Raw genomic sequence first — 27,058 nt, forward strand, 5'->3', positions numbered from 1 at the left:
CCCTGAAAACCTCTTGAACGTCACTGCACTGGACACAGTGAAGCACACAATAGATGTAGACACTGTCAGAGGATACAAAATATCAATAATAATATGTCATAATTGGACTACATTTATTTGCATCTGACAAATTGCCACATTCTACACAACACACACACACAATTATATTCCTTAGAAAGATGCAAAACCATTGCATGATGTCTTTTTAAATGGTTTCAGTAGGAGCAGATATTGAGTCAATCCGCCCAGATGTTGATGCAGATGCATGCAGATCTTCCAGGTGTTGCTGCAAAAAATTCTCTCCTTTTTTATTCTGACGCTGGAACAACCTCTGCATCGTGAGAGAAAATCTGTTCGTGACGAAAAGATTCTGAGATGTTAGGATGGAGCAGAAACGTGTTTCCATTCAGCGTCAGAACCATGAGTTTGCGGAGACCTACTGACACACTGAGGTGGAGGTGTGTGTGTGCGCGCGCGTGTGTGTAGGGTAGAGAGGGGGTGAGGAAGAGAGAGAGAGAGAGAGAGAGAGAGAGAGAGAGACCATAAAAAGCTCGGCTCCCTCCAGTATCTGCTCCACAAGTCAGGCTGGAGCTGCGGCTGCGGATCATGAGCCTCTGAGCGTCAGGACCTCCTCGCTGCTCGTGGACTGGATGGATCCTCGGCTGCTGATTGGACCAGGCTTGCACACGGTGGACCCGAGCACCTGGGCACCCTGGAACACCAGCTCCTTCAGCCCGCACCGAGTCATGGATCTGTCCCCGGTCTCCACCTCTGTAAGTGCAAGAAACCATTTCTTTCTGAAGGCTCTCGGGTGCGTCCTGTTCTCCCCGCGCGCCCCCAGACCAGGAGAGTTGAATGGAATCATCTTGTCATTCAGGTCCACTTGAATGAAGCTGCAAACATCTGCCTCTGAGAGCTGCTGCTGCTGATGTTCCAATGCGGAATGTTGAGTCTCAGATCCACTTGATGGTTTTGATGCTTCATCTGCTGCCTCTGGATCACATTCCAGAGAACCTCGCACTTTTGTGATCCAGCTGCTGCTCAGACCCTTAAGTCCAAATCTTTGTCATCGTTTCCCACCAAACATCTGGATAGTAACGGTGAAAAACGTTGGAATTTTTTCAAGTTAATTTAAAAGTTTCAGCACATTCATATGTAATTGGGTGAAAAAAAACCCATAATGTTCAATGAACGTACTTTCGATATGGCCACATTTTTCAAGTAAGTAATGTTGCCTAAAAGTATTAATGTTTGTCTATATTCATGATAAATACGACGTTTATTATATGCGACATTTATCAGTGTGTAATACTTTTCACATTTTTATACTTTATTTATATATATCTAAAAAACGATTCTGATTAAATTGTTCATATTGCGTTTAAAGTGTCATTAAAAATGACTTGATGGCTCATGCATGCTGGAAATAAAATGTTCAAAATTAACCTTTTTTTAAGACTCATCCAACATTAAATGATCTGGCATCACAAAAAAAATAATATATATTGAATAATATCCACTTGCTCGTTGTTTTAAGAAAAAAATTCACGGACATATATATATATTTTTTTATGGTTTGTCGTCTGGAGTCAGTCGATGTGTTGACATGTATCTAGTTTGATTTGTACTGTTATGCCTCTATCTTAGCATAATACGTTCTGCAAAATGGATTTTCATGTTCTGTCGAGTCCTCGGGGACGATTACTGAGAGCTCTCCCTGGAGCGTGACAGACGGAGAGGAAGTGCTCTTTGCTTCTGGTCAAACACTGTTTATTTCTCTTGTCATTTGTTAATAAAGGAACCTGGTTAAGATTTCACCAATTTCAGGGTTTATTAACCACGTGCAGCACGACAATGGCAAACATGTGTGTGGCAGGCATTACAGTCCATCCCTAACACAGAAAGATACATTGATGATTGTGAATACAAAGAGGATATTTGACAAATATTGTTGTTTTGCTTATGTTTACATTTTCATGATTGTGTCTTTTTGGTTAGACTTTTAGTTTGGCAGTTGTGCTATTCTTTTGTGGTAATCAAGGTTGCTGCACGTTGTCTTTTCTAACTTGAGTTAGAAAACCAAAAAGTTTGCCACGATTCTTTGTTCACATTGTGTGCAAACTTGGGTGCAGTATATATATATATATCGGTAGTGAGGAGGAGACATTTTTACTTATTGGTTACATCATTTCATACCCATTGAACTGCTGAGGAGCATGTACAGTATGTTATTGTATTTCCACTGTGTCCTGTCAAAAAGAAGCCTGTTAAATCACACTAGTTTGTGTAGTTAAACGTTGACAATGATCGATAAAACACTGACAACTTCGTAATGATGTCTCCTTTTTGTGTTTTCATGAGTCAAGCGCCCTTCAATGAAACCGCATGACTTCAGGGATTTGTCCATCAACACTTCTTGCATACCAAGAAACACAAAGTCTTAGAATCTAACAATCCTGTTCATTGTACATGTGAATCTGGTTCAAACCACCGTGATGCTCTTAGAGCCTAATCTAAACTGTGCTACAGGGAAGTACATTATAGAACTGAAGTACACACTGGCCCCGATTCATCAGTATTCATATATTTCTTCATATTTTATTTGACTGTAGGAGAATTGCTGTCCAGTACATTCTTCAGTTAAACTGACACTGTGAATTTGGAGTCTCCCCAAAGCTGCCTAGATACAGTAGACGTGAACTCTTGAGTTGGACTTTGTTGTGGTTTGTTCCTCATGTTGTGAAAGCTGATCCTGGAGCGGCCCGAGGGGAGAGCGTCTTCTGAGGATTCGCAGCTCTGGTTTTCATTTAGGAGCTTTTACAGTTTACACCCAGAAGCTTCTGCCACTCTCCGTAAGAACCCACAACTACTTGAGTAGTAGAAGTGCTAGGAAAGCTTGTGAGGGAGAGTCGCTGCTGTTGACGGTGCATTGATGAACACAAAAGTGAAGGTGATTGATACACTTTTACACACTGATAAGGTTGATCGGTAGAATGTGTCTCGCAGATGATTAACTGCTACTCAGAGGAACAGTGATCTTATCAAAGGTTGACGGACAGATTGATCACACGTCATCCACCTAAAACGATCTTTCTCTTCTATCACCGTACACAGCCATACATACGCTCATGTGACGATTAGATCAGCCTTGTTTTATTCAAACAATGACTATCAATCGTCTGTTTCTGTCAGTACAATGTCATAACTATTGATGCAAGAACTTAAATTATTATCAAGAAAACATGTAAATGTTTAAATATCAGTTCTTAAATTAAACTATATTGATCTATTTTTCTTCTTATCATTATATTTGTTCGAAAAAAAATTAACCTTTGTTTGTCCCAGACCTTCAAATTAACAAGAAACTGAAGAAAACGAGATGCTATATTCATTATACATGACTATATACTCTTCATGTCATCACCCAATGAATCATAAAATGACTAAAAAGGGTTGCAATACTTATACTCTAAGCATATGTAGTATTCACACCTATTGAGGAATTCTCACACGAGTAAAATCCAACAAAGCTTTTCGCACACAAAAAAACGCGAACACATTGTTTGGACGCTCTGTCTCCTCAGATTCCGGGGCCTAGTGACACCCTGACGCTTATTAAATTATAGCTTGTCAGAATAATATATATTTACAGTGCGTGCACCCATGAGCATTCTTGTACTGTTGTGTTCTCACAAGAGTCGTGTTTCTAGTTATCAGCCTCAACATCTCCACTGTTGGTGCAATATTTGTTTTTAATCCATTATATTTTATGTATCAAACAGAGGTTACTTTTTGAATTATTCATGTTGCCCTTTTTATGCGTCTATTGCTGATGTTTTTTGGTTTTCCTGAGTCTATTTATCTGTATTTATTGGCAACAACCTGTTTGGATGGAAGTATTACTCTATTGAATTAACATTATATTGTTGCTGTTTGGTTTCATACGATAACAACGTGCCGGGAAAAGTGTTTTATTCCAGTGTTTCTGAACATTTAACCGCTTACTTCGGCCAGCAAGAAAAAGTATAAATGTCGAATGAACAATATTTTGCACGTTTGCTTCTGCCTGTTGTTCATGAAACCAAACAGCCAATCAGAAACAAGCTTTCTCCGGTCTCTGTGATTGTTTGGCACAAAGGAAGCGCAGTGTAGAAGTTCAGCGATCTTAAAGAGAAAATCCTCACGCGCAAAGTGAGATTAATTGAACGCAAAATAGATTTTTGTTTGCTCAAACCACTCTTTTTTTTTGCTGGAGTAAAAGTTCCATGCAAACTGCAAAACATAGTCTCAGGTGATACAACATTTTCTCTCTGTGTGCTCCAGGTGCAACTATTATCATATCACCATCTTAAAATCCTACAGCAACATTATCTTCAAGCATTTCAAAATGTCTTTTTTTGCCTGAAATGAGTTCTACTAAATATTTGAATCCAATCAGCAAATAAGATTCGACCTGCATTTTATCATTCAGCATGGGCGAGCAGGGCTCGGGGGCTGGGATCTCAGCCTATCAGAAGATAAGGAGATCCACAGAGGAGGGTGATCCACCAATGACATCGCCTTGATGGAAATGTGTTTACATTCCTCACGCCCTCTCGCACGGCGCAGCTGCATCTCCCTGCTCACGACCTTTTCACTTGTTTACTTGTGTCATCGCTCCATCACTTTCCCTCCAGAAGCTCGTCCTTTAACTGTGACTTTGCAGAAAGAGCAGCAGGAACAGATGTTGGAAAGCAACATGTGTTTTTCTCTTTGACAACAGAGCGACAGATCTGGTTCACAGAAGTGGTCTGCGTTGATTTCATAATATGGGCTTTTCCTCACGAAGAAAGTTGCTACTGCGGCTCATAAATTGGTCCTTATTCTTTTATATGTTGTTCAAGTTCATTTTTCGAGCTAGTTTATGCATTTTTTTTGGATCGCAAAAGCAATTAGCTTCCACTTAAACCAAGTGTTTTCATTCATAAATGATTTTTCTTGCATTTGGTTTATGAATAATGTAAAAATTGTACACACTTTTAATTACAGTCTTTCTTGAACGTACCCATTAGTGCAGTTTTAAGCTTCACATAAATGTTGAAACCTCCTTTTGTCTCGGGGCATAAACCATCACCCAAATAATTGTGTTTATCTTTGCAACACAATGCCAAGTCTGATCGTGTTCCGTCCACTCAGACGCTCGCAGCTGACCGTCATCGCGTGCATCACTCTGAGCACATGAATAATGAGCAGCGTCCACGTCAAAACATCACTTTGTTTGTCCGGCTTAACATCAATGCCAGACTCCAAATGAAGAGCATTATTAGTACGTGTGGACTTGCCTTGACTGAGAAGGATTGAAGAAATCAACCACGTATGGATGGAGCTGGCGAGGGTTGTAATGTGTGAGCATGTCTTCATTTTTGTAACTGATGAACAAGAAACTCTTATTCTAGGCGATTTGTAGGGAATTTAAGAAAAATGGAAAACTATTATTGATGATCTTTAGAAAGGACACAGTTTTGCAGTCTTTTTTGAACCATTGCAGCAGATTACTGGACACTGATGAAGTGGGATGAAGTTAATGATGTCCGTTTAGAAGACTTAATTCAAGAAGGTTCACCAGACCATGACCAGTCTTGATAGTTTTAAGTTTTAAGTTTTAGGAGTTTAAGTAGTTAAAGTTCTCTCTCGTCTGAAATCCCATCAAACGAGAGGTTATGAGAGTGTAGTCCATTATAAAATAATAATGGTCTTCACTCCTCCTCCAGCCAGTTGTAATCACACCCGGTTTGTTTACACAACGAGTCCTTTGGAGGTGGAGACTTCTTGGATTAATTACACAATCACAGCAGAGTGGGTGTGTTTATGGTAAACAATAATTCATCTCCTAAAAAAGGGGTTTTCAGTGGGCGGGGCTTAAGTACATTTTCTAATGTAAATATTTCAATGAAAAGAGAGTTTTGTACAAACAGACACATACTGATGATACAATAGAGTAAGTAAGTAAGTAAGTAAGTAAGTAAGTAAGTAATTTTTATTTGTATAGCACTTTTCCAGACCAGGTCCAACATCTATTTAAGACACACTTACATCAACACACCAGTTGCCCTTTATCACTGTACGAAACATTAAGTATATGTTTCTCTCTTGTTGTGAATATTATTACAGTTTTATTTTGTCATTTATACTGTGCAGTTCAACCAAGTTTGAGGCTAATATTCTACAACTGTTTCTCTTTCTCTTGGTGCCTCATTTAAAATAAACTGTTGAAAAAAAATGTTGTCTTGGTTTTTGTGTTCTTGATTTTCATTCCTCGTATAGATAGCAGTACATTTAGCTGCCTCTCATACTGGCGTATACAAGTTGTAGTTTTTCTGAGCATGTCGGCTTGAGAGAAGAAGATTCTTGTTGAATATTTGGTGTAAATTGTTGTTGAATAAATACAGTAAAACAGCAAACATAGGTTGTTGGTCTTTGACTCACTTTGAAGGATTATGTTCTTTAAGCGTCTGTCAAATGTTTTGACGATATCATGAGGAAACTCTCTTCAAAGAAATGTTCTTGGTTTTAAAACACACAGGGTGAGACCAAAGCCGAGAGGTAATGCTCTGCAGAGCTGGAGTAGAATCCTCAAGTCTCAGCTCTCAGTCCCAGAGCTCTTAGGTAGAGCAACATTTGAAAGGCTCTCTGGAAGAAAAAAAAAAAAGAATTGAGTATTCAACGCTGACAGCCTTGACGTTCTGGCCAGCTGTAATCCTGTCGCAACAATGAGCGTAGAAGCTCTCACGTCCACACCAACTTTGAGTCGTTGTCATGAGTTCCATGATTCTTACTCACGTGTATTTGTGTGTGTTGTAGACACAGAAATCCTCAATGATCCGGAGCAGATGTTTTTTTCAGGCTCGTGTTCTGATTAACTCTCGTTCATTTCCACTGTGTTCTATTTCCGCAGGGCTCTTTGATCCCGAACCATCCGTTCCCGACGGTCGACGTTCCCGATCATGCCCACTACACCATCGGTGTCGTGATCCTGGCCGTCGGCATCACCGGCATCATAGGAAACTTTCTGGTGATTTATGCTTTCTGCAGGTACACGACGAGTCTCTGCGCCTCTTGCTCTTCGCAGCGAGTGACCATGTGAGGCTTGATGTTTCTGCAGGAGCAGGAGCCTCCGGACGCCATCCAACGTTTTCATCATCAACCTGGCCGTCACGGACTTCTTCATGTGTCTCACCCAGACGCCGACGTTCTTCATCAACAGCATGCACAAGCGCTGGATCTTCGGGAGGAAAGGTAAAACAAGACAGAAGCTCTTGTTCTGTTGAATATATCTATCGTTTCTCTGCGTCTGTGAGCTTGACCTGCTTTTATCAATGAAAACACAACGACTCATAATGAGGCTGCAGCAGAAATGTTCATCATGCAATGGTTAATGAGTACATTATCAAGGTCTAGAATTTTAGCGTTTAGATTTTATAGAAGAAAACAATATAGTTTAATACAGTAGCATGTGATGCATTTTGAGCCTAAGCCTCATGATAGCATCAATATGACACCAGGTAGGATCATTTCATTATCAACGATTTATTACCAACAAATCAAATGATAAGCATTCATTCACCAACATGGATCATCTCCACGTCGCCTGTTTACTTGAAAATAAAATCAATCCTTCTTTCTTTTATAAAGAAGACCTGAATGTTTCCGGTGAACACTTATCTGTGTTCTATACATGATTACGTCTTTTTCTACACTCACAACCACATCTATCCTCCTCCACCCATAGTGAATATTTTTAACAAAGTGCTGATCCAATCACAGGACCCGCACATATCAGGTTGCGTAAGGGCCGCTAACTAACCTAGTCACACCTATTGATTTACCCGTCTCCATTCTACGCCGGTAATCTTGAGTCTGTCCTCACACTTGATGTCATCACCAGATACATGAAACTTGACTGGAACAAAACTCTTTGTCATCGTATTTGCCACTGGAAACAGCCAAATGGATATACTATGACATGACATGCAATATATATTTACGTTTCTGACATTTGGATCAGAATCAAATCTATGAGCGCCGCCACTGGTATAATATGGTATAGCAAATTAGTCAAATATACTAGGTAGGTAAGTAAGTAAGTAATGGTTATTTGTAAAGCGCATTTCTAGACCCGGGTCACAAAGCGCTTCAACAATCAAAAACAATACATAGTTAAAATATATACTTTAAAAGATCAAGATAACATAGAGACAAACACAGGAGTATATAGTATAACATTGTAGATTACTGTATTATAGTCCAGTACAGAATCGTATAGGGTTGGGAACAGAGTATGGACCATCAATGAGATCCAGGACTAGCATTCCTATTCCCACGGAATCGTTCAAAAGTAAAAATTGAGATTCCTAGTTTCGAAACCCCGACCGTGCAACAGAAGAAGCAGACGCTGAACACCAACGAAGACGTGTCTTGCGTGAAGAAGTGTTTTCACAATATAGCGAGTCAAGCTGGGATCGTTGCGTCAACGGGTTCAAGTGTGGCAACACTTGCTTCAAGATTATTTTGTGCATAGAACGGCACAAACATGAAAAAGCGCCTCCTCGTAGTTCATGGAGCAGAAATAACTGTCCTCCGCTGCCGCCCCCTCTGGCTGCTGATCCGGGTCCGGCTGCGACCCCCAGCGTGACTGCACTGCAGTATGAACTGGTAAGAAATATTACGTATATAATAAAGAAAGAGTTGAAGATTAGAAATATTTTTTGTCTAGTTAAATCATTCAAAGAATGAACAAATATGTTTTGCCAAATGATCTGACCAGGCTTTAAAAATAAATTGAGGAGCGTATCCAGTGGAAGATAATTAAACACTTGAAATGTCGTTCGTGCATAAATCTCCTTTCCAGCTACTAAAGTACAAGTTCTAAATGCTAATCTGTTCTTTGTAGCGACTGAGGAAGACTGGAGCCGATGGGGACGCCATTCAACCTGAGAACGAGTCAACTCTTGTGTAAATGTTTTACAAGTTCTTAAAAAATAAAGCTCTTGAGGTGTATTCATCATTAATCATGTTTATATTCAAGTTCATACATTTTTAATGAACATTGTAGTTGAACACAGTCCTTGGATGGATTCATAGTAAAGTTCATGAAAAGTTCAAGGAATTTAAAACGACGGAGAATGTCAGACTATTTCATTCAGAAAGGCAAAATATTCCCAAAAATGTTTAACCCTGACTCTTTAAAGGTTAACTAAAGTAAAAAACCCAACTCTCCTGACTCACATGTTACAAATGTTGAAGTCTTCCTCTCTAAGATGCAGTAAGTCTCTCATCAAGACCATGTTTTGAACTTTACTTTATAAAGTTCTCCCCCGTCTGAAATCTCAGCGAACGAGAGGTTACGAGAGCGGAGTCCATTATGACTTAATATTGGTCTTGACTCCTCCAACCAGTTGTAATCACGCCCCGCTTTGTTTGTACCACAAGTCCCTTGGAGGTGGAGACTTCCTGGATTGATGATGGTGACAAACATCGATGCTTGACAAATTGCAGCAGAGTTTTTGTGGTTATGGTAAACAAGATTTCATCTCCAGAAAAACAAAACGTTTTAGAATTTTTTAAATAATGGGAATGCAGAAACACTGGGAATCAGAATAGAAACAAGGAATCGTGATTTGAAGAGAAATCCTTCAAATTCCAATGAAACCAAACCCTAGTGTTGTAAAGCAGAGTACATTACAGTGTTGTCAAACATATTTCGAGTATACTACAGTTTAGTTAAGTACATTACAGTACATCATAGCATTGTATAGTGGAGTACAGTATCATGAAATATAGTATAGCTTTAATAGTACAGTATAGTGTAGTATAGCACAGTATCATGTGGAAAAGAGTATATTACAGAACAGTAGAATATATTGTGATATAGAATAGTATACTAGAGTATATTGCAGTATTGTACAATAAAGTATAGGATAGTATAGTATAGTACCATTAAGTATAGTGTTTACTTGTATAGTACACTAAAGTATAATATAATATAGTATCGTATAGTATAGCATAGCACAGTATAGTAGAGTAATGTAAAGCAGGAGTCCTCAAAAGATGTTGCACTGTTGACTGACATTTTGATAAATACAGTAAAAAATAAATTGTATAGAGTTTGTTTTACACATTTTCTGTAGTTTACAACTTGTTATATTAAATTGAACTGAAAGCATCTTGAAGTGTCAAGAGTCACAGGCTATATTTCAATGTAGTGTAGTATAGCATATTATAGTACAGTACAGCATAGTACAATGAAGTATAGTATAGAACAATGTAGTGTATTAAACCAAATTGCAGTATACTTACTTACTTACAGCATAGTACAATAAAGTAGAGAACAGTATAGAATAATGTAGTATAGTTTAGTGTAGTGTAGGGTACAATATTACTTTAATAATACTTTAAATGTTTTTAAATTTTGCATTTGGATACAAATTCCAAGAGCGAAAAATGTAAGAAGTTCATCTTGCGTTTGCTAGTATAAAGCTGACTGCCCTTAATCCAACAATGTTAAATTTAGTTTCTTTATAAACCACTATAAACGACTACAAGTCTATTCTTGTGTTTGTTTGCAACTCCTCAGAAAATTCTGTACGTTCCTCTTATTGAAGCCGTTTGTCGTGACAAGATTACACTCTTGAAAATGTGCATCGATGTTTTGTGTACGTGCTGATGTATCGTGTACGTGCTGATGTATACGTGCTGATGTATCGTGTACGTGCTGATGTATCGTCTGAATTGAGCACAAACAAGCCGGCGACGTTAATCATGCTTTTTAGCAGCGTACGCCGCGGAACATTATGCAGCGGCGCGTTTTATGGGGAACAAAGATAGAGTGTTGCTAAAAGAAGCTCCACTGATCAAACAACGATAGTCCGTGTTTTCCTCCAGCTTTCGTCCTGACCTTGATGAAGACAACTGTTGTCGTCAGATCAGGAGCCACAGACTTGTTGTGGCAGAGTGTTTTCTCTCTTTACCTCCAGCAGCCTCGCAAATACGGGACTTATGTTGCTGGATATAGAACAGATATTAGCATTCTTCAGATGATAAAAATCTACCCCTCAAACCTGCTGTACCCCTCAAACCTACACCTCAAGCTAATAAGCAAAGAGATGTGGACGTGCTGTGTTTGCATATATATTTCCAACACAAGTGTGAGGGTCTAGGCAGGAAGAGGGTTCTGTACCAAATGATGAATGACCACAGAATATAGATATATTGTCACAATGTACAAGGTGTGAGTTTATAATGGTTAAGAAGTGGATAAATTGCTGCTAATACACATTTTAATTAAGTAACGTATCAATAGTTAATATGATTTCCTCATTCTAAACTGGTACCATATATGAATTACTACCTTAATACCCTATTTATCTTCTTAATACATATTTCAAGAGAAATTAAATACTCACAAAAAGGTAAATGAGAAATAAAGTCTTAATCTGGAATTAGTAGAAATAATAAACAATAACTAGTAATTAACCATAACTTACCAATATTTTTACATTCGTTCCGTAGTTAAAAATTCATTCATTTTCCTAAAACTTAAATAAGTTTGTATATTTGAAGTTTTTTTGTAGTGGGAACTACAGGTCTCTCAGCTCGAGCTACAACTTGATGCTCATTCAAACACATTGCACGTGGATATCTTTTAGTACCTAGACCGCTAAAAAAAGTTTAAAATATAGACTTTTTCCGGAACAATTCCTCATGTCGAGGCTTTAATAAAGGTTGGACGTTACAGGCTTAGTCGACATGAGGGTGGGTAGAAAATTGCAATTTTGGATGAACTATCACTTTAACAAGGGTCGCAAAAACAGCAACACAATAGTAGTGGTCATAATGTAATGGATGATCTTTTACTAAAATCTACAAGGAACAATTTCTCACAATGATGACGCCATGTGACAGGTCAGAGGTCATTATGCACGGACAGCCTGTAGGGAAATGAGCAATCACTTGATTGATTTGTTGCTTTGGTGAGTGTGTCTAGACGTGTGAGTCAGGGTGAAATTCCTATTATAAGTAAACAATCCATGTTGAAGGACTTCATTCATTTCAGTGCAAGTCTTGTGAGCCGTTAATAGTCCTTGTGTTGACAAGTGTGCTGAGAGCAGTGATCACGTTTCACATCAAATATTTAACAATCCTATTATTTGACTGCGTGTCTCGGGAAAACATACTCATCCTTATTTGTTTGCAAAACCAATCCGTGTCATTCAAAACAACAAAAAGAAGGTGAAAGATGCTAACATGCTAATACATTGTCTTGTTAGCAACATGGAACTTTGATGGGATAAGTTTTAACTGTAGACCAGAATATTAATAATGCCTAAACCAAAAAAAAATTAAATTACAAAAAATGACACATCCTTGAGATTGAGTGTTGTGTTCTACCAATTACTGACTTTACTTTACTGAAAGTAGATCGCGAGGGTACATTAAATATATATGGGTGAATATAGAACCGATACAGTACAGTCTGTGATGCTCTGTGTTTCAGAATTACTTGCCAGTATTTTTCTTACGTGGATTATACCACCCTTCACAAAAATACCGCCTTGACTGCTGCTTTATTCGACCCTGGACCTGTGGGTTAACAATGAGATCCAAGTTGTGTAGATACTTGACAAACACTGAAGGCAACACGTCACGACGATCAACATCACTCAATGGTTTCTGGCCAAAACCACTGAGATTGGAAGTTCATATTAAATATGACTTCAGAGTTGTTGATTATATTCTTCTTGTTGTTTATCTTCTACGGTTCACAGATTTTTTATTCGGTCGCTTCCCTTTACTTGGAGATCACTCAGAAAAGGTGGTTCCATTCAGTTCCCCCAGTGACATTAATTCACTCATCTGCCAGTTCAGTGTTTCCAGACAAATTACCAGCTCCTTCAATGGCATCAATTAATTGTGTTGTTCGTGTTGCAATGACAGTAAAAGGCATCAGGCAATGACACCAAGCAAGACAGGTACAGAGTCTTCACTCGGCACAAGATACAAAAGAATGTCTTCTGCATACAAAGCGATGAGGTCTACTTTTCCAAGGTGTCTGGGGAATAATGTTCTGGTAGTTTCTAGTACTGATAGAAAGTGCCAACATTAATATCTACAGGGAATGAAACCAGACTCATTACATCATTATCTATATGTGTTTAATCTTATAGCTTAAGTCTTTATGAATATTTAAAGTTCACAGCCAAGAGCTACTTGATGACAAGTCTGCTTCAGGTTTATCTATACTGACTGAAAGTCAAACGTTGGCATCAACCTGGTAGTCTTTTATTTCTCATGGATTCTTTAAACAGATTCTTAAACAAGGCCACATCCTCAGCATGCACCTTATAAAACTTTATGCAGAATGTATCTGCCATTTGGAAATTATTTTATTGCATTCATTACCTCCTCTAGTGATATATCAGTATTAGGTTTACCTCGTGCTTCGTCATTTAATTGGAAACGAACTGAGCAAGTCATGAATTCTGGTCCCTGTTGTCGTAATATGCGAGGGGTATAAGTCTGAATAATATTTTCTGATGGTCCGTCAAAACAGGAGATAGAATCTGATGTAAGGCACTGCTGGCTTGAGTCTCTCTCAGTTGTCGAGCGAGCAAGGATGTAGCTTTATCTCCCTCTTAGTGTAGAGAAGTGTTTATGCTTTATTTTCAACAGGAGTCTGTTCACTCCACTGGTGAGAACACTATCAAATTCATGCCTCAACTTAAGAAGGTCAGATTGATTTTCTTCCAGTTGTCTCTCGTCTTCAGAAATCTTGTCAGTTCAGACTGCAGAATATGCAACAATTATTTTAATATCTGATAATATGACAAGGCCATCGTCAGAAATGCATTTCAAGACTTTGATGAGGAGATTGCAGATGCTAACTTGGCGTCATTCTGAATAGTCAGTTCGTTTGTGGGGGGGGTTAGAGAAACAGAGAAAAATAAGAATTTCTGACTCGATTCAAGGACTTGATCAAGTGATTTTGAAACAGTTGTGGAGTCAAGTGGATTTGTTTAACATATAAAGATCTATCTATTATTGTATCCAAGACACGGTTAACGAAAAGAGGGCAAAAAATATTATATATATATATCACAGAACTGTGTCTAGAAACGATGCACGTGTCTATCCCCTCCCTCATACTTCACTTGATTTTAAAATGAAACAGAAATAAAATAATTAGCTTTGAACACCGAAAGGAACAAAATTACCTTTCAGGAACATACAGTAATAACACTATATTTGTATTGATAAACGATAAAAGCTTTGATTAAGTCATAGAATAGTAGATTTTTGATAGTATGATAAACAAAACGAAAGAAAAAAACAACCTTGTGCATGAAAGCATTACCAGAGCAACTTCACGTTGGTCTCATGACGCCTCTGCTTGATGTTGTCAATTTATATCCGGTCCTGAACCGCCTTGTGTTATCTCATGGTCACCTTGACCCAAAGGCACAAAAACTAATTTGTGTCTCGTATTCCTTGTGTTTTCTTTGGGCCAAGGTGACCCGGTGACCCGGAAACAAATGTGTTTATGGTATCTCTTGTGTTGTCTCTGGGTCAAAGTAAGCGACCTCCACCACTGCATATGTATTTCTGGAAGCCAGGGAGGTCGTTCACCTTCACCCGGAGATATCACAAGGGATAATCAAATGGGCGCCGAGGTCCTGAAAGATGCAAGTAAGTAAGAAAGTAATGGTTATTTCTGAAGCGCCTTTCTAGACCAGGATCGTATGAAGTAGACCATTTGACACCCTGCATGATCATCTCCTTTACAGAGTCTTGGTGCATTTTGACGATAAGCCTCCGTGGCTGTAGTTCCTCTAACATGCTATTCTCAATCTTCTACAAAAGACCCACAATCTTGATGTTTTGTTACCGTAATCCACCTTTAAAATCACTCATTGGTCAACATTAAAGCTGTGCTGAGCCGGTCCAATAGAGAAACCATTTTTGCTACCTTCACTCAGGCGACAACCTGGGTTGTGACCTTGAGTTCTCACATGCTAGGGTGGAGGGATTCAACCCTTACACCTCGTCTCCATCTTGTCCATATGAGTTCACCTTATATTCTCTAGTCCCCACTGAAAAGAAGCCCCTCTGGTTTTGTTAAGTTATGGACGACCAGAAAATGCCTTCTGGCCTCACAACCGCTACTATATGCCAGCGTGTCAGTTCACATCCCGTTGCAACCTTCCTCTCCACATGTGAACCCAGCAGCTAGGAACCGGGACAGGACGGGTGACAGGGCACTGGCCTGGTGCTGCTGACCCACTTTTGGTTCACTACTCTTTCCACTTTGGGTGAACTATAGACCATGTGGAGAGCAGATGTTTGACTACACAAAGTGTTTTTATATAAGGGTTGATCCCCTGACAAAATGCAGAAGAAGCCTGAGATTTATCGAAATTCCTGAACAAACACGCAGCAAAGGCTGGAATCCTGGAGAAGATTGTGACCCCTCTTACCTTCTGCTTTCAGGTTGTGAAGTCTACGCCTTCTGTGGAGCCCTCTTTGGTATCTGTGGTATGATAACACTGATGGTGATCGCGGTGGACCGGTACGTGGTCATCACCAGGCCTCTGGCCTCTCTGGGGGCCATGTCTCGGAAGAAAGCCCTGGTCATCGTAGCCGCGGCCTGGATCTACTCCATGGGTTGGAGCTTGCCACCGTTCTTCGGCTGGAGTGAGTAAGACGGGACTCCCAGAGCCGAACAGAGATTCCTCTGGTCTGCTGAACTCTGTCTTGAACTCTTCCTTTTCCCCTGTTTTCGTGTCAAACAGTGTCAAACTCCTCCTGGAAATGTTAGTAGTAGAAACACATTTTCATTCCACTGACTGACATTCTAGATCAGATAAAAATCCAATAGGATGATGGAATTGGAGGCTTTTCCTTGTTTACAGAAACCTTTTTTCTTTCTTTTTTTTTAATCTACAATCTCACTTTCGCCAAAGCAGGTTATTTTTCCAAAGACTCACCGAATTTTTAAATGATTTTCATGACATTTTCACTTAATGTGTTCGTAGTTTAGTTTGTTTCCACTGTGGCTTGTCAGTAAGTATAAATCCAGTGGAAATTGTTAACTTTCTACACCTTGACCACCTATAGCAGTCGTGCCAAAACTGTTGGGGGCCAAAATGTGAATTGTGACAATTTACCCAAAGTTATGTAATTCAGAAGTTCCAGATTTAATCCTAATACCATCAACCATTGAATGGAAAATCATTTTCACAGACAGAAATAAGAATAAGCATCAACACTTACTGTGTATCATTTTCCATGTGACTTATAGGAACTTGCTTTACATTTATTTATTACATTACGTTTTATTTTGAAAAACGCTAAACCCACTGGTTAAATAATACAGTTTATAATGGACTTCCGAAATGGTGACCGCAGGTCAGCCACGCAAGCACAAACTCAACTTATATATGCTTAACTTAAGCACTTTTGTCTGATTACCAAAGAAATGATTAAGAAGTGAACATGATCTTTGATACCACAGGATTTTCTAGTTCAAGTAGTCGGTCAATTGTTGTCACACTGATCCTCAACTCCATCTTCTGACGGTCTTCAGATGTCAAACTGAAAATAAAACGGAGGTCATAACAAACTCATTTTATTTCCTCCCTTTTTTCTTATTCAATTTATTTCCACAATGATTATCATTATTAAGCTCAGATTAATGCATAGCATAAACATAAAATATATGTTATCTGAATAAGAACTACAAACTACATCATTTATTTATGTATAATGTTGAAAGTGAAGAAGAACCATCTCGAGAGATGTTGTGTTTGGTTTGAATCAACTTTAAATTCATGAATGCTTTCTCTTGTCGACAGGTGCGTATGTTCCAGAGGGTTTGATGACATCGTGTTCCTGGGACTACATGACCTTCACTCCGTCCGTGCGCTCGTATACCATGTTGCTCTTCGTCTTCGTGTTCTTCATTCCACTGGGCATCATTATATTCTGCTACTGTTGCATCTTCAGAGCCATCCGACACACCACACGGTAGATGAATCACCTTTGTTTCTACAAAAATTATAACTGGGCTCTGAGGTCTGTGGATCAGAATCTACTTATACGTAGTTCCTCACACACGGTTCAGGACCAGAGGAGAGAAATCCTTCAAGGCTGTTGCTCCTAAGCTTTCGATCTTCCTCTCCCTCTGTGTTTGATGATCTACTGACTCCTTCAAGAAACGTTCTTAAGACATTTTTATTTGATTAGGCTTTTCCTGATTTTCTGGGATTCCTGTGGTATCTTGATCTTTAAAATATATATTTTATTGGGTATTGTTTTGATTGTTTAAGCGCTTTGTGACCCTGGTCTGGAAAAGCGCTCTATAAATATAAAGTACTCACTTACTTACATGTCGTGTTGATTTATATGTATTTTTATGTTTTTAATCAACACGTAAAACGTCATCTCTTCATGTAAATATTTATTTTTATAAATATAATAATAAGAAGAAAAATATATTGAAAGAGTTGAATTGATATCTAGACATTTTCTGTGTTTTCGTGATAATAACACTGTGTTACATCAATAATAATGACATTGTACTGACGAAAAAAAAACAATTCTGTCACGTAATACACAGAGCAGTTACTACTTGATTGACGAGCATTGTTTGAAGAGACTGATCTTAGCAGTTTTTACATGACTGTACATTCACTACATCTTTAAGCATAAAACAAAATGCCTCAGTGCGACTCAACACTTTTATTGTTTGTGTTTGCCAGAGTCACTAAAGTATTTAATATTAGCATACTTTCGTGCTCTCAACTCCACAGGTGGTCTGTGCTCTACTTGCTTCTGTAGCCTCAGCAGAGCTGGATCACAGACCTGATTTGTAACGCAACATGTTCGGTGGAAACCGTGCTTCAGTGAGTTGTTGTGTGCATTAGATTTGTGTTGTTGCGTACAGATAAATCTTCATTTACAAGTCGACATTCTCACCCAATCGGTAAATCTATCCTTGATTTTTACTCGATCAATTATTTAAAAACATTGTGATACAAAAGCCACAAACTTCCTCCAATTATTTTGTCCCAGTTCTCAAATTAAATGATTTAGTAATGATGTGTTCATTGAGGATTATTGGATCCATTGATCCCTAGTGTGTGCAGCGACATGGACGCCTCGCTTATAACAAGCTCTTCGCCGTTTCTGATTGATTTTCCACCACGTGCTGCTAAAACACTGAGCCAACAGTTCGGCAAGTGAACATGAACACATTGAATGGGGACTTGGATAATAAGGTCGTCTTAGATCATCGAACGAGCGTGAAAGATTGATTATCATGCACATGCTGGTGACTGGAGTTCATTTCTGCCTCCTCCCTCCAGATAAAAGCAATGATCTGAACGATTTGGGGTAAAAGCTTCACAATAAGTCTCTGGGCTTGTGGTGCGTTCACTGCCCAGAGACTTTCTCTTCCCAACCTTCAGAACCTGATTTAAGCAAAAGTGACTTTTGCAGCAGCATTCTCACCACTCCACTCTCAGTTTTTCATTCAAACAGAAACACAGAAACTTGAACAATTTACAACCAGATTGATAATATTATATATGAAATAAATACTGTAATAGTAGGTCTCAATATGAATATCTTTTTTGTCTTTTTATTTTCATTGAAGACTTCTTATTTATCAGACACCAACAATTTAATTGAAATAAATAACGCTTGTTTAAACTGCTCAGGGAAGACATTGACTCTGTATTTCCCAGCAAGAAAGATTCTTCTTGAGGTGTCACTATGTGTTTCGTGAAGCAAGAACCATGTTTTAAAATTCCAGGAATGATTTGAACTTTCAAACATCAAGAGTGTTTGTTATTTTTCCTCAACAGGGCCGTGTCAAAGATCAACTGCGAGGGAACCAGGGATTCAGCCAGGAAGTTCCACCGGTTGAGAAGCGAGTGGAAGATGGCCAAAATTGCGCTCATCGTCATCCTTCTCTTTGTCATCTCATGGGCCCCTTACTCGTGCACGGCCCTCACCGCCTTCGCTGGGTAGGTCATGACCCGGCTACGATGCATTTGAGGTCACTGCTCATTGTTTTTCAGTGTGTTTTGAAAAACACCTTCGATATCTTTGACACAGAGGCCGATTTGGAGAGTGAAATTGCTTGTGCAGCTTTATTTTTGATACTATTTACGTTCATTTATTATGAATAGCTGTTCAAAAGGTAGCACTGGTTCTTAAAAGGAAGTGTGTACAGATAGAACCTGATCAGCAGCCAAAGTTGAATAATCAAATAGAAGCCGACGTTTTGCCATCAAACTAGATGCTAATGTCTTTCTTTCTTAGTTTTCTATTGTTTTCTCTTGCACGTCGACTCCATTACTTGCCTGTTGCTTTTGTATGTCTTTCAGTTAAATTGCTTCCTTCCTTATTTACCAGCTTATCTACTTATCAAGTGCCTCAACATTACGTACACACAGCTTTTACATTAGCTTACAACCCGAATGTAACACTTGAACCAAATACTTTTAGTTCTGCTTTTATGCAAAGCATGTTGTGTCTGAAAGGTGCTAAATAAATTAAATTATTATTAGATTTAAATGTCCTGTTTAACTAAAGGTTCATTTTTTTGTATAAATATAATGATAAGAATAAAAATACATCATAATAGGTTCATTTAAGAACTGATATCTAGACATTTTCCATGTTTTCTTGATAATAATACGTTTGTAACAATATCTTTGACATTGTACTGACAAAAGCATTGCTTTTAGGCATTCCATGTTTTTCTGTCTGTTAGTCACATCAGGAGTTTGATCGACAACTATCGTTTGTCATAAAAAAAGCTCTTATCATTTTTTCCAGGAGTATAGATCGTCTACTGTGGCATAAATATGTTTTAAATGTATATATTTTTTTATTATTGTCTGTGTATTTTCAAGTCATGACCTCAACTTATCTAACTTCCTTCTCACGTCTCACTCTAACCTTTTTTTTCTGACCTCTGTCTCAGGTATGCAGACATCTTGACCCCATACATGAACTCTGTCCCTGCAGTCATTGCCAAAGCATCTGCTATCCACAACCCCATCATATATGCCATCACACATCCGAAATACAGGTACCCAGTAACATCCTATAAGTACTAACACTCCTGACGATGTTTTTACAGTAGTGCACGCAAAAGGACTTTTCAGAGGAAGTACATTCCTGGAACATTACCGATGACTTCATAAGACGTCTTTTTAGTATGCAAGCATTTGAATGGCATGCTGCCAGAGCTTTTTGTGTGTGTGTGTGTGTGTGTGTGTGTGTGTGTGTGTGTGTGTGTGTGTGTGTGTGTGTGTGTGTGTGTGTGTGTGTGTGTGTGTGTGTGTGTGTGTGTGTGTGTGTGTGTGTGTGTGTGTGTGTGTGTGTGTGCATGTCTGTCTGGCCATTAATGGTATCTGGACGCTTCCAGGCAGACCTGACTCTTGCAGTTAAAATGATAATTAATTTTAGTTCTGATGAGGGTCAGACACATGAAAACTGATGACGGGAAGTTTAAAATAAAATCGATTGAAGTTTTTAAAAGGGGTGAAGATGAGACGGCACTTACATTTAAAGCAGGTTATCTATTTTGTGTGATTGACGAGTCTTAAATGGCTCTTAATAGCTTTGAAAACATGATTGTCACCAAAAGTATGTGTGAAAGACTGCAACTAGATTTCATTTTTCAATTGAGAAAAGACACTTGAACTTTCACCTTTTTTTTTACGAACACAAACTATCTTTTTTTCGGATTTATGTGTCTATTGTGTTTCCCTCTAAAAGAAGATTTAAGGTCTAAGTTGGAGCAGGTTGAACGCTGCATAAACTAGCTTGTGAAGTGACACGTGTGTTTAAAGGTTCGCCAGCATCAGTTTTTCAAACCCTTCCCCTCCGTGTCTCTCAGGGCAGCCATCAGGAGATACCTGCCATACCTGGGTGTGTTGCTCTGCATCACCGGCAAAGAGCATTTCAGCAGCAGCAGCTTCCACTCCACCCGCCGCTCCACCGTCACCAGCCAGTGCGAGAGCAACCGCCCGGGCAAGACCCGCACCTCGTCCCAGTCTGAAAGTGAATCAGTGAGTGTTCCCAATGTCTTATATGGTATGTCTCTGTCCTCCACGTCTCCGCGGTCGCACGAGTACACCCCTCTGACGCTTCCTGTCTCCTCTCAGGCCGGCTTCTCGGACACGGAGGACGGCACCTCGTCCCGCACGCCTGGGAGTCATCTGTTGTCCGGTGATGTCAAACAGATGCGGCGGTCGAGCCAGAGGTCGAAGGTCAAGAGTCATTGCACAGAAGAATTTGTGAGGAGCACAGCATACAACTGCATCGACCCTGCCATTTATCACCTGTCGCACAATCTAGTGAGTACAAATGTCTTTTAGTGCAGTTTATTGGCGAGATTCTGGCGATATGTATCACGATACACGGGCAACGATACGATTTATTGTGATACTGTAGGATTTATTTGTAGAATTGTTAAGAACGTGACTCTGGGGTTTCAGAATTTACAGACCAAATGACTCTTGACGGAGACGTAACTGCTTTCATTTGTTTTCAAACCAAAATATAAGTAAGTAAGTAAGTAAAAGGTTTTTGTAAAGCGCATTTCTAGACCAGGGTCACAAAGCACTTTAACAATCAAAAACAATACACTGTTAAAATATATACTTTTAAAGGCCAAGACACATAAGAGTCCCAGAAAAACAGGGAAAAGCCTGCACAAATTAAGTTTAGTAGACACATTATAAAAAACTTAAGATGTTTCTTGAAGGAGTCAGTAGATCATCAAACACAGAGGGAGAGGAAGATCTTACCAAAGCTTAGGAGCAACAGAGGTTGAACCTTCAAACACTGCAATTGTTCTCAAACTTAATTTATTAATGGAGTTATTAATAAAGTCTGGTAGAACAAATTAACTCATATTCAGATTACCTTAACTTAAATAGTTTCTAGCTTAAAAGTTTCCAAAATGTTGACCTGTTTAATTCTCTACATCGTTCCTAGAAGTCTCACTAGTGCAGCACTGGAGCAGAAACCATTGATATGTGCAGTGTTGACTCATGAAGGACGTTTAAAGCTACATGATAAGCTGCACTTTAGGCCCCGAGAGCTGACTGTCAGGCAAGCAGACAACTTAGGTTTATTTGGGACACGTCCTCTATGTGGAGCATTTCCGTCTCTGTATAATCATCTTATTTCTCAGGAAAAAAAGGACACATGTATGCATGTATTTCACCCACTGATGTGGGCGTGGCTCGATGCCGGTCAGGTTGAAAATTTTTACTAATCCACTAATCTGTTAGTTTCAGACTTAATCCTCTGTTTGCACGACGCGACCCCACTTTCAACACAGAGCACTTGTTGCCAGACCAAGGCGATGGATTCTCTAGAAGTCAGATCTCCATCTGCCGTCACCACAGACTAATCTCTAAATCTGTACTTCTCTTCACGACGTTTCATTCAAGCAGAGTTCTTCACCTTCACCTTCACTTGTTCTAAACTATTGACACAATGACGTATTGGTACGTAAACATAAACTGACCATGTTTATGTTTCAGAGTCTGAGCAAGTCTGAGGACATCTCCATGTTGGACATCAGTCTCCAGCCTGTCACTCATCTGCCTGCAGCTGTAAGAGTCCATCTACTATTTTTAAACATCTGGAATCTAACCTGCGCAACCTCAGCAATATAGAGTCAAAGATCATGTGTAGAAAAGCTTGAATAACAAAACACAACATTCTGTTATTATCTAGTTCATCTTTATTAATAATATTATGTATTTACATTTTTTTAAATTGTACAATTATTAATACAAAATACATTAGTTTCCCTGACATTTTAATGCGTGGTCACATCAACATTGAACACAATATTAATATTAATGATCAATTATTTTGAATGATATTTGTGGTTTTAGTCAAAACTATTGTCATGTTATTCTTCTCATGTTCATGATCTTTTTTTTTCTGCTGTCGCCAGAAATAATCATGTCATGTTCACACTCCGATAAAACTTAAATCGTGAGAAAATATCTCATGAAAAGAGATTAAAATCATTTTTGTTTCTATGTCAGGGTCGGACATATATTTAGGAATGTCAACACCGTCTGAGCGAGCTCCATAAACGGGGTTGTTTGACTTTTAATCAAATAAGCTCGTTCTTTTGTTTTCGCTCCCTCTGAAGAGCGATACTGACTCCATCCGTGAGCTAAATATGAAGCTGAAGCCAAAACAGAAATCCACCCCCAGCTCTGTCGCCAAAACGTCAGCGAGAAACGACACAAAACCAACAGGCGGTGTTTGATTAACAGAGGACGACAGCGTATCTGGAATAACTGTTAACTTAACACTCATTAATCAAAGACACAGGTGACGACATGCGCTGTCGCTGGTTTTGTATCGACATTGAAAACAATCCGGTTTGACTGTCGATCACAATTATATTCATCTTTTTTGTCACAAACATTTGACATATTCACAGCATAAACTTTCAAACTGACATAGTTTGTGTCTTTATTAAAGTGTAACTAATGTGTTGATTTAAGTGTGTGCTAAATAGATGGTGGACTCTATTGTATCATCAGTATGTGTCTGTTTGTACAAAACTCTATGTTCATTGAAATATTTACATTAGAAAATGTGTTTAAGCTCCGCCCACTGAAAACTCTATACTATGCCATGCTATACAATATGATACTATATTACATTTTACTTTAGTGTAATATACAAGTTTACACTTTACTTTATGGTACTATACTATACTTTGCTATACTATATTGTACGATACTGCAATATACTCTAGTATACTATTCTATATCACAATATATTCTATTGTTCTGTAATATACTTTTTTCTACTTTGCCACATGATACTGTACTATACTACACTATATTGCACTATAAAAGCTATACTATACTTCATGGGACTATACTCTACTCTACTATGCATGATGTACCGTAATATACTGTACTAAACTGTAGTATACTCAAATATGCTTTATCGAAATATGTTTGACAACACTGTAATGTACTGTGCTATACTACACTAGGGTTGGTTGTCATTGGAATTTGAACTATTTCTCTTCAAATTACGATTCCTTGTTTCTATTCTCATTCCTAGCGTTTCTCGATTCCGTTTATTTAAAGCTAAAACGCTTTGTTTTTCTGGAGATTAAAACCTGATACTAAAACCACAGGCACTCTGCTGTGATTGGTCAAGCATCGATGTTTGTCACCATCATCAATTCAGTCTCAAAGGGAATCGTTGTACAAAAAAAGTGTCGGGGTTACTAGGGAGGAGTGAAGTCATTATTACGTCATAACGGACTCTGCTCTTGTAACCTCTCGTTCGCTGAGATTTCAGACGGAGGAGAACTTTATAAAGTAATAAGTTCAAAACATGGTCATGATGAGAGACTTACTGCATCTTGGAGAGGAAGACTTCAACATTTGAAACATGAGAGTCAGGAGAGTTGGTTCTTCACATTAGTTGACCTTTAAACTACATTGCTAGTTTTAATTATTTCTACTATTAAGGTGACAGAAAAGTGACCACACTTGGTTATCTGTTGGATTATTTCTTCTTTAACTTAATTCTCTCACAAGTCCGAGACCATGGTGCTCTGTCAGAAAGGTGTTAATATCATGTCCTGGTCCTGAGGGAGGATCACTTTAAGATACAGATCAGTGTGAAGTCTTCACTCATGACCACCTCTGGTGAAGAAAGAGAAAATATTAAGTAGACTTTTACAATAGTGTGTGGAGTCCGTCAGTAATGTCAGTAAAATACTTCTGCAGTAACTCCTAAAAAATATTGTAAAAAGTTCATATTTTCATCATATTTTCAACAGTATTTTAAGTTTCATATTGCAATGAAATGTGACATGTTATATTATATATATATTATACCCTCTTTTTTTTTCAAATACAACTTTGTTATTACCCTTATCATCATCATCTTTATCTAAAATAGTGAAGATAAAAACTCACCATATATGTTACCTGTTCAACAGAAAAATATCCAATGGATTCTAAAACATAAATGCAAAAAGTCTTGAAAAGTGAAGGTTACCCTGCGTAAGGGGGGCAAAAAAAACACCATTGTGTAAATTAAAGTATGACCAATTTTGATGAAAACCATATGTATTAAATTCTTTAAAAAGGTAGATTGACAGAATTTCTACTCCATTTAGTTCTTGCAAGAGTGTCAAAATGTGACTAATATTATTAGTTTTGGTTATTGGTTACCGTATTACCAGTTGTGTGGTTTTGAATAAAGATTTTCCCGTCACACAGTTGTTGATAATGAATGTTTTACAGCAGCGTATAGAACTGAAGCATGTTTAGAGACTGATCTCTAACATGACACTATATGCTCGTCCATCACACATGTTCCTCACACTTGATAGCTGAAGGTTTTCGAGCTGCCATCACGTGGAAACGAGAGACATTTGAAGGTCTTAATTAAAGATGTAATAAAAGCAGAATTAGGTCTCCTGCACTCTGAGCCCTCGTATTGATGCGAGTGGGTGGTTGACTGCAGCAGTCGCGCTCCATCAACTCCACGCGGGAAGAAGAGAAAACATTCATCACAATCAACGATCAATGTCTTTGATCAGCTGTGACAGAGTCCTGTCTGACACTGACAGGTTAAGTGGAGTTGAGCCACATTGATCCAAATCACAGCCTTTTTCCTTGTGGAACTTAATTCCCGCCCGTCTGTTTCACCGCCCGCCGCGCTCATCCATCCCAGCACTTCTGCACGACTAACGCCTCCCTCTTGCCTCTCCACAGCTGGACAGTGTGCTGGAGGAGTCAGGACTGCAGCCTTTGAGCAAGACCACGTCCTCCATATCCAGCCCTTCCATGTTGCACAGCCCTCCTGGTTTCCTCAGCAACCTCAAACCAACCAAAACCCACAATCCAGTCGCTAAGGAGTCACTCAGCATATCCAGAATTGAGACCACAGTATTACCATAAGTGTGTGTCTGGGTGTGTGTGTGTGTGTGTGTGTGTTCCTCCATTGGACCTCTCTGCACCAGCATGTTTGCTACCACAGTGACTTGAGAGTATATTTATTATTGTCGTCAGTATCAAGGATTATTTCGCAAACGGTGTGTGTGACACCGATGCTCACTCTCCGTGCAGATGGAGAGCAGGCAGGATATAAATAGTTCATCTTTGTTTGTGTCCCAAGAGTGAGCCAGAAGTGCCGGGACTCGAGGTCGAGGGCAAAATTGATTGCTTGTTTTAACCCGTCGTTCTCGTCGTACATCCATGTGCCTATTCCTGTACCTCCCACCTTTCCACCCGGTCCTCTCACTCCATGTTGCACCTTCACCTGGAGCGAACTTTCCATATTCTTCGATTTTTACATCCTCCAGTTTGCAGCTAGATAAGGGTAACAATCATACGTATCATACGGCGTGTGTTTGTGTGTGTGTGTGCGTGTGTGGAGGTTTAAAGTGGACAAGTTTACAAATCTATAATGTTTTAACGTTTCCAACCAATATGCCAACTGAATGTTCATCATATACCTCATAGTCAGGCCACCAGAAGAAGACACGGCGCCAAATGTTTCCGTTTTCCTCGCTTAGATTTTGATCATTGTGTGTCTGCAGGAGGCGTCGCTCTCTGCAGGGTTCGACCACCTTTCTCAAGTGTCATTCGCAAGGTCCTGGGGTCAAAGTTTGGCCCAGCATGTCGTATGAAGTGGCCCACGGTGGAAGATTTAAGACGATACAGATAATTGTAATCCTATTATTTAATATTTTGGATAATCAAAAATAAATTGATTATTGACATCAGGAACTAATAGGAAACAGCCTGGAAGGATTTTTCTCCTCTGGTCCGGAACCGTGTTCAGGAACCATCAGTAGATTCTGATCCACAGACCTCAGAGCCCGAGCTGGGGTGTAAGGCTTGATCAGATAACTGATGTAAGGAGGAATGAATAGCCATGAATAGATCTGAAAGTAAGAACCAGAATTTTAAAATTGATCCTGAAAGAAACT

At 39.0% G+C, this 27,058-nt stretch overlaps 1 protein-coding gene across 1 annotated transcript; it reads left to right on the forward strand.

Annotated features, from left to right (window-relative positions):
* Positions 1 to 629: 629 nt before the first annotated feature.
* On the forward strand, positions 630 to 26,102 carry LOC148086044 (melanopsin-A-like). The gene is made up of 11 exons (XM_087784201.1): positions 630 to 773; positions 6,935 to 7,071; positions 7,142 to 7,275; positions 15,523 to 15,726; positions 16,887 to 17,058; positions 18,900 to 19,061; positions 20,027 to 20,134; positions 20,948 to 21,119; positions 21,216 to 21,407; positions 22,605 to 22,676; positions 25,839 to 26,102. Exons 1-11 carry the CDS (start codon positions 651 to 653, stop codon positions 26,022 to 26,024), a joined length of 1,662 nt encoding a protein of 553 aa, XP_087640327.1. The 5' UTR covers positions 630 to 650; the 3' UTR covers positions 26,025 to 26,102.
* The last annotated feature ends 956 nt before the right edge of the window (positions 26,103 to 27,058 follow it).

Source organism: Callionymus lyra, chromosome 2 (assembly GCF_982586985.1).
Source record: "Callionymus lyra chromosome 2, fCalLyr1.hap1.1, whole genome shotgun sequence".
NCBI classification, from domain to species: domain Eukaryota; kingdom Metazoa; phylum Chordata; class Actinopteri; order Syngnathiformes; family Callionymidae; genus Callionymus; species Callionymus lyra.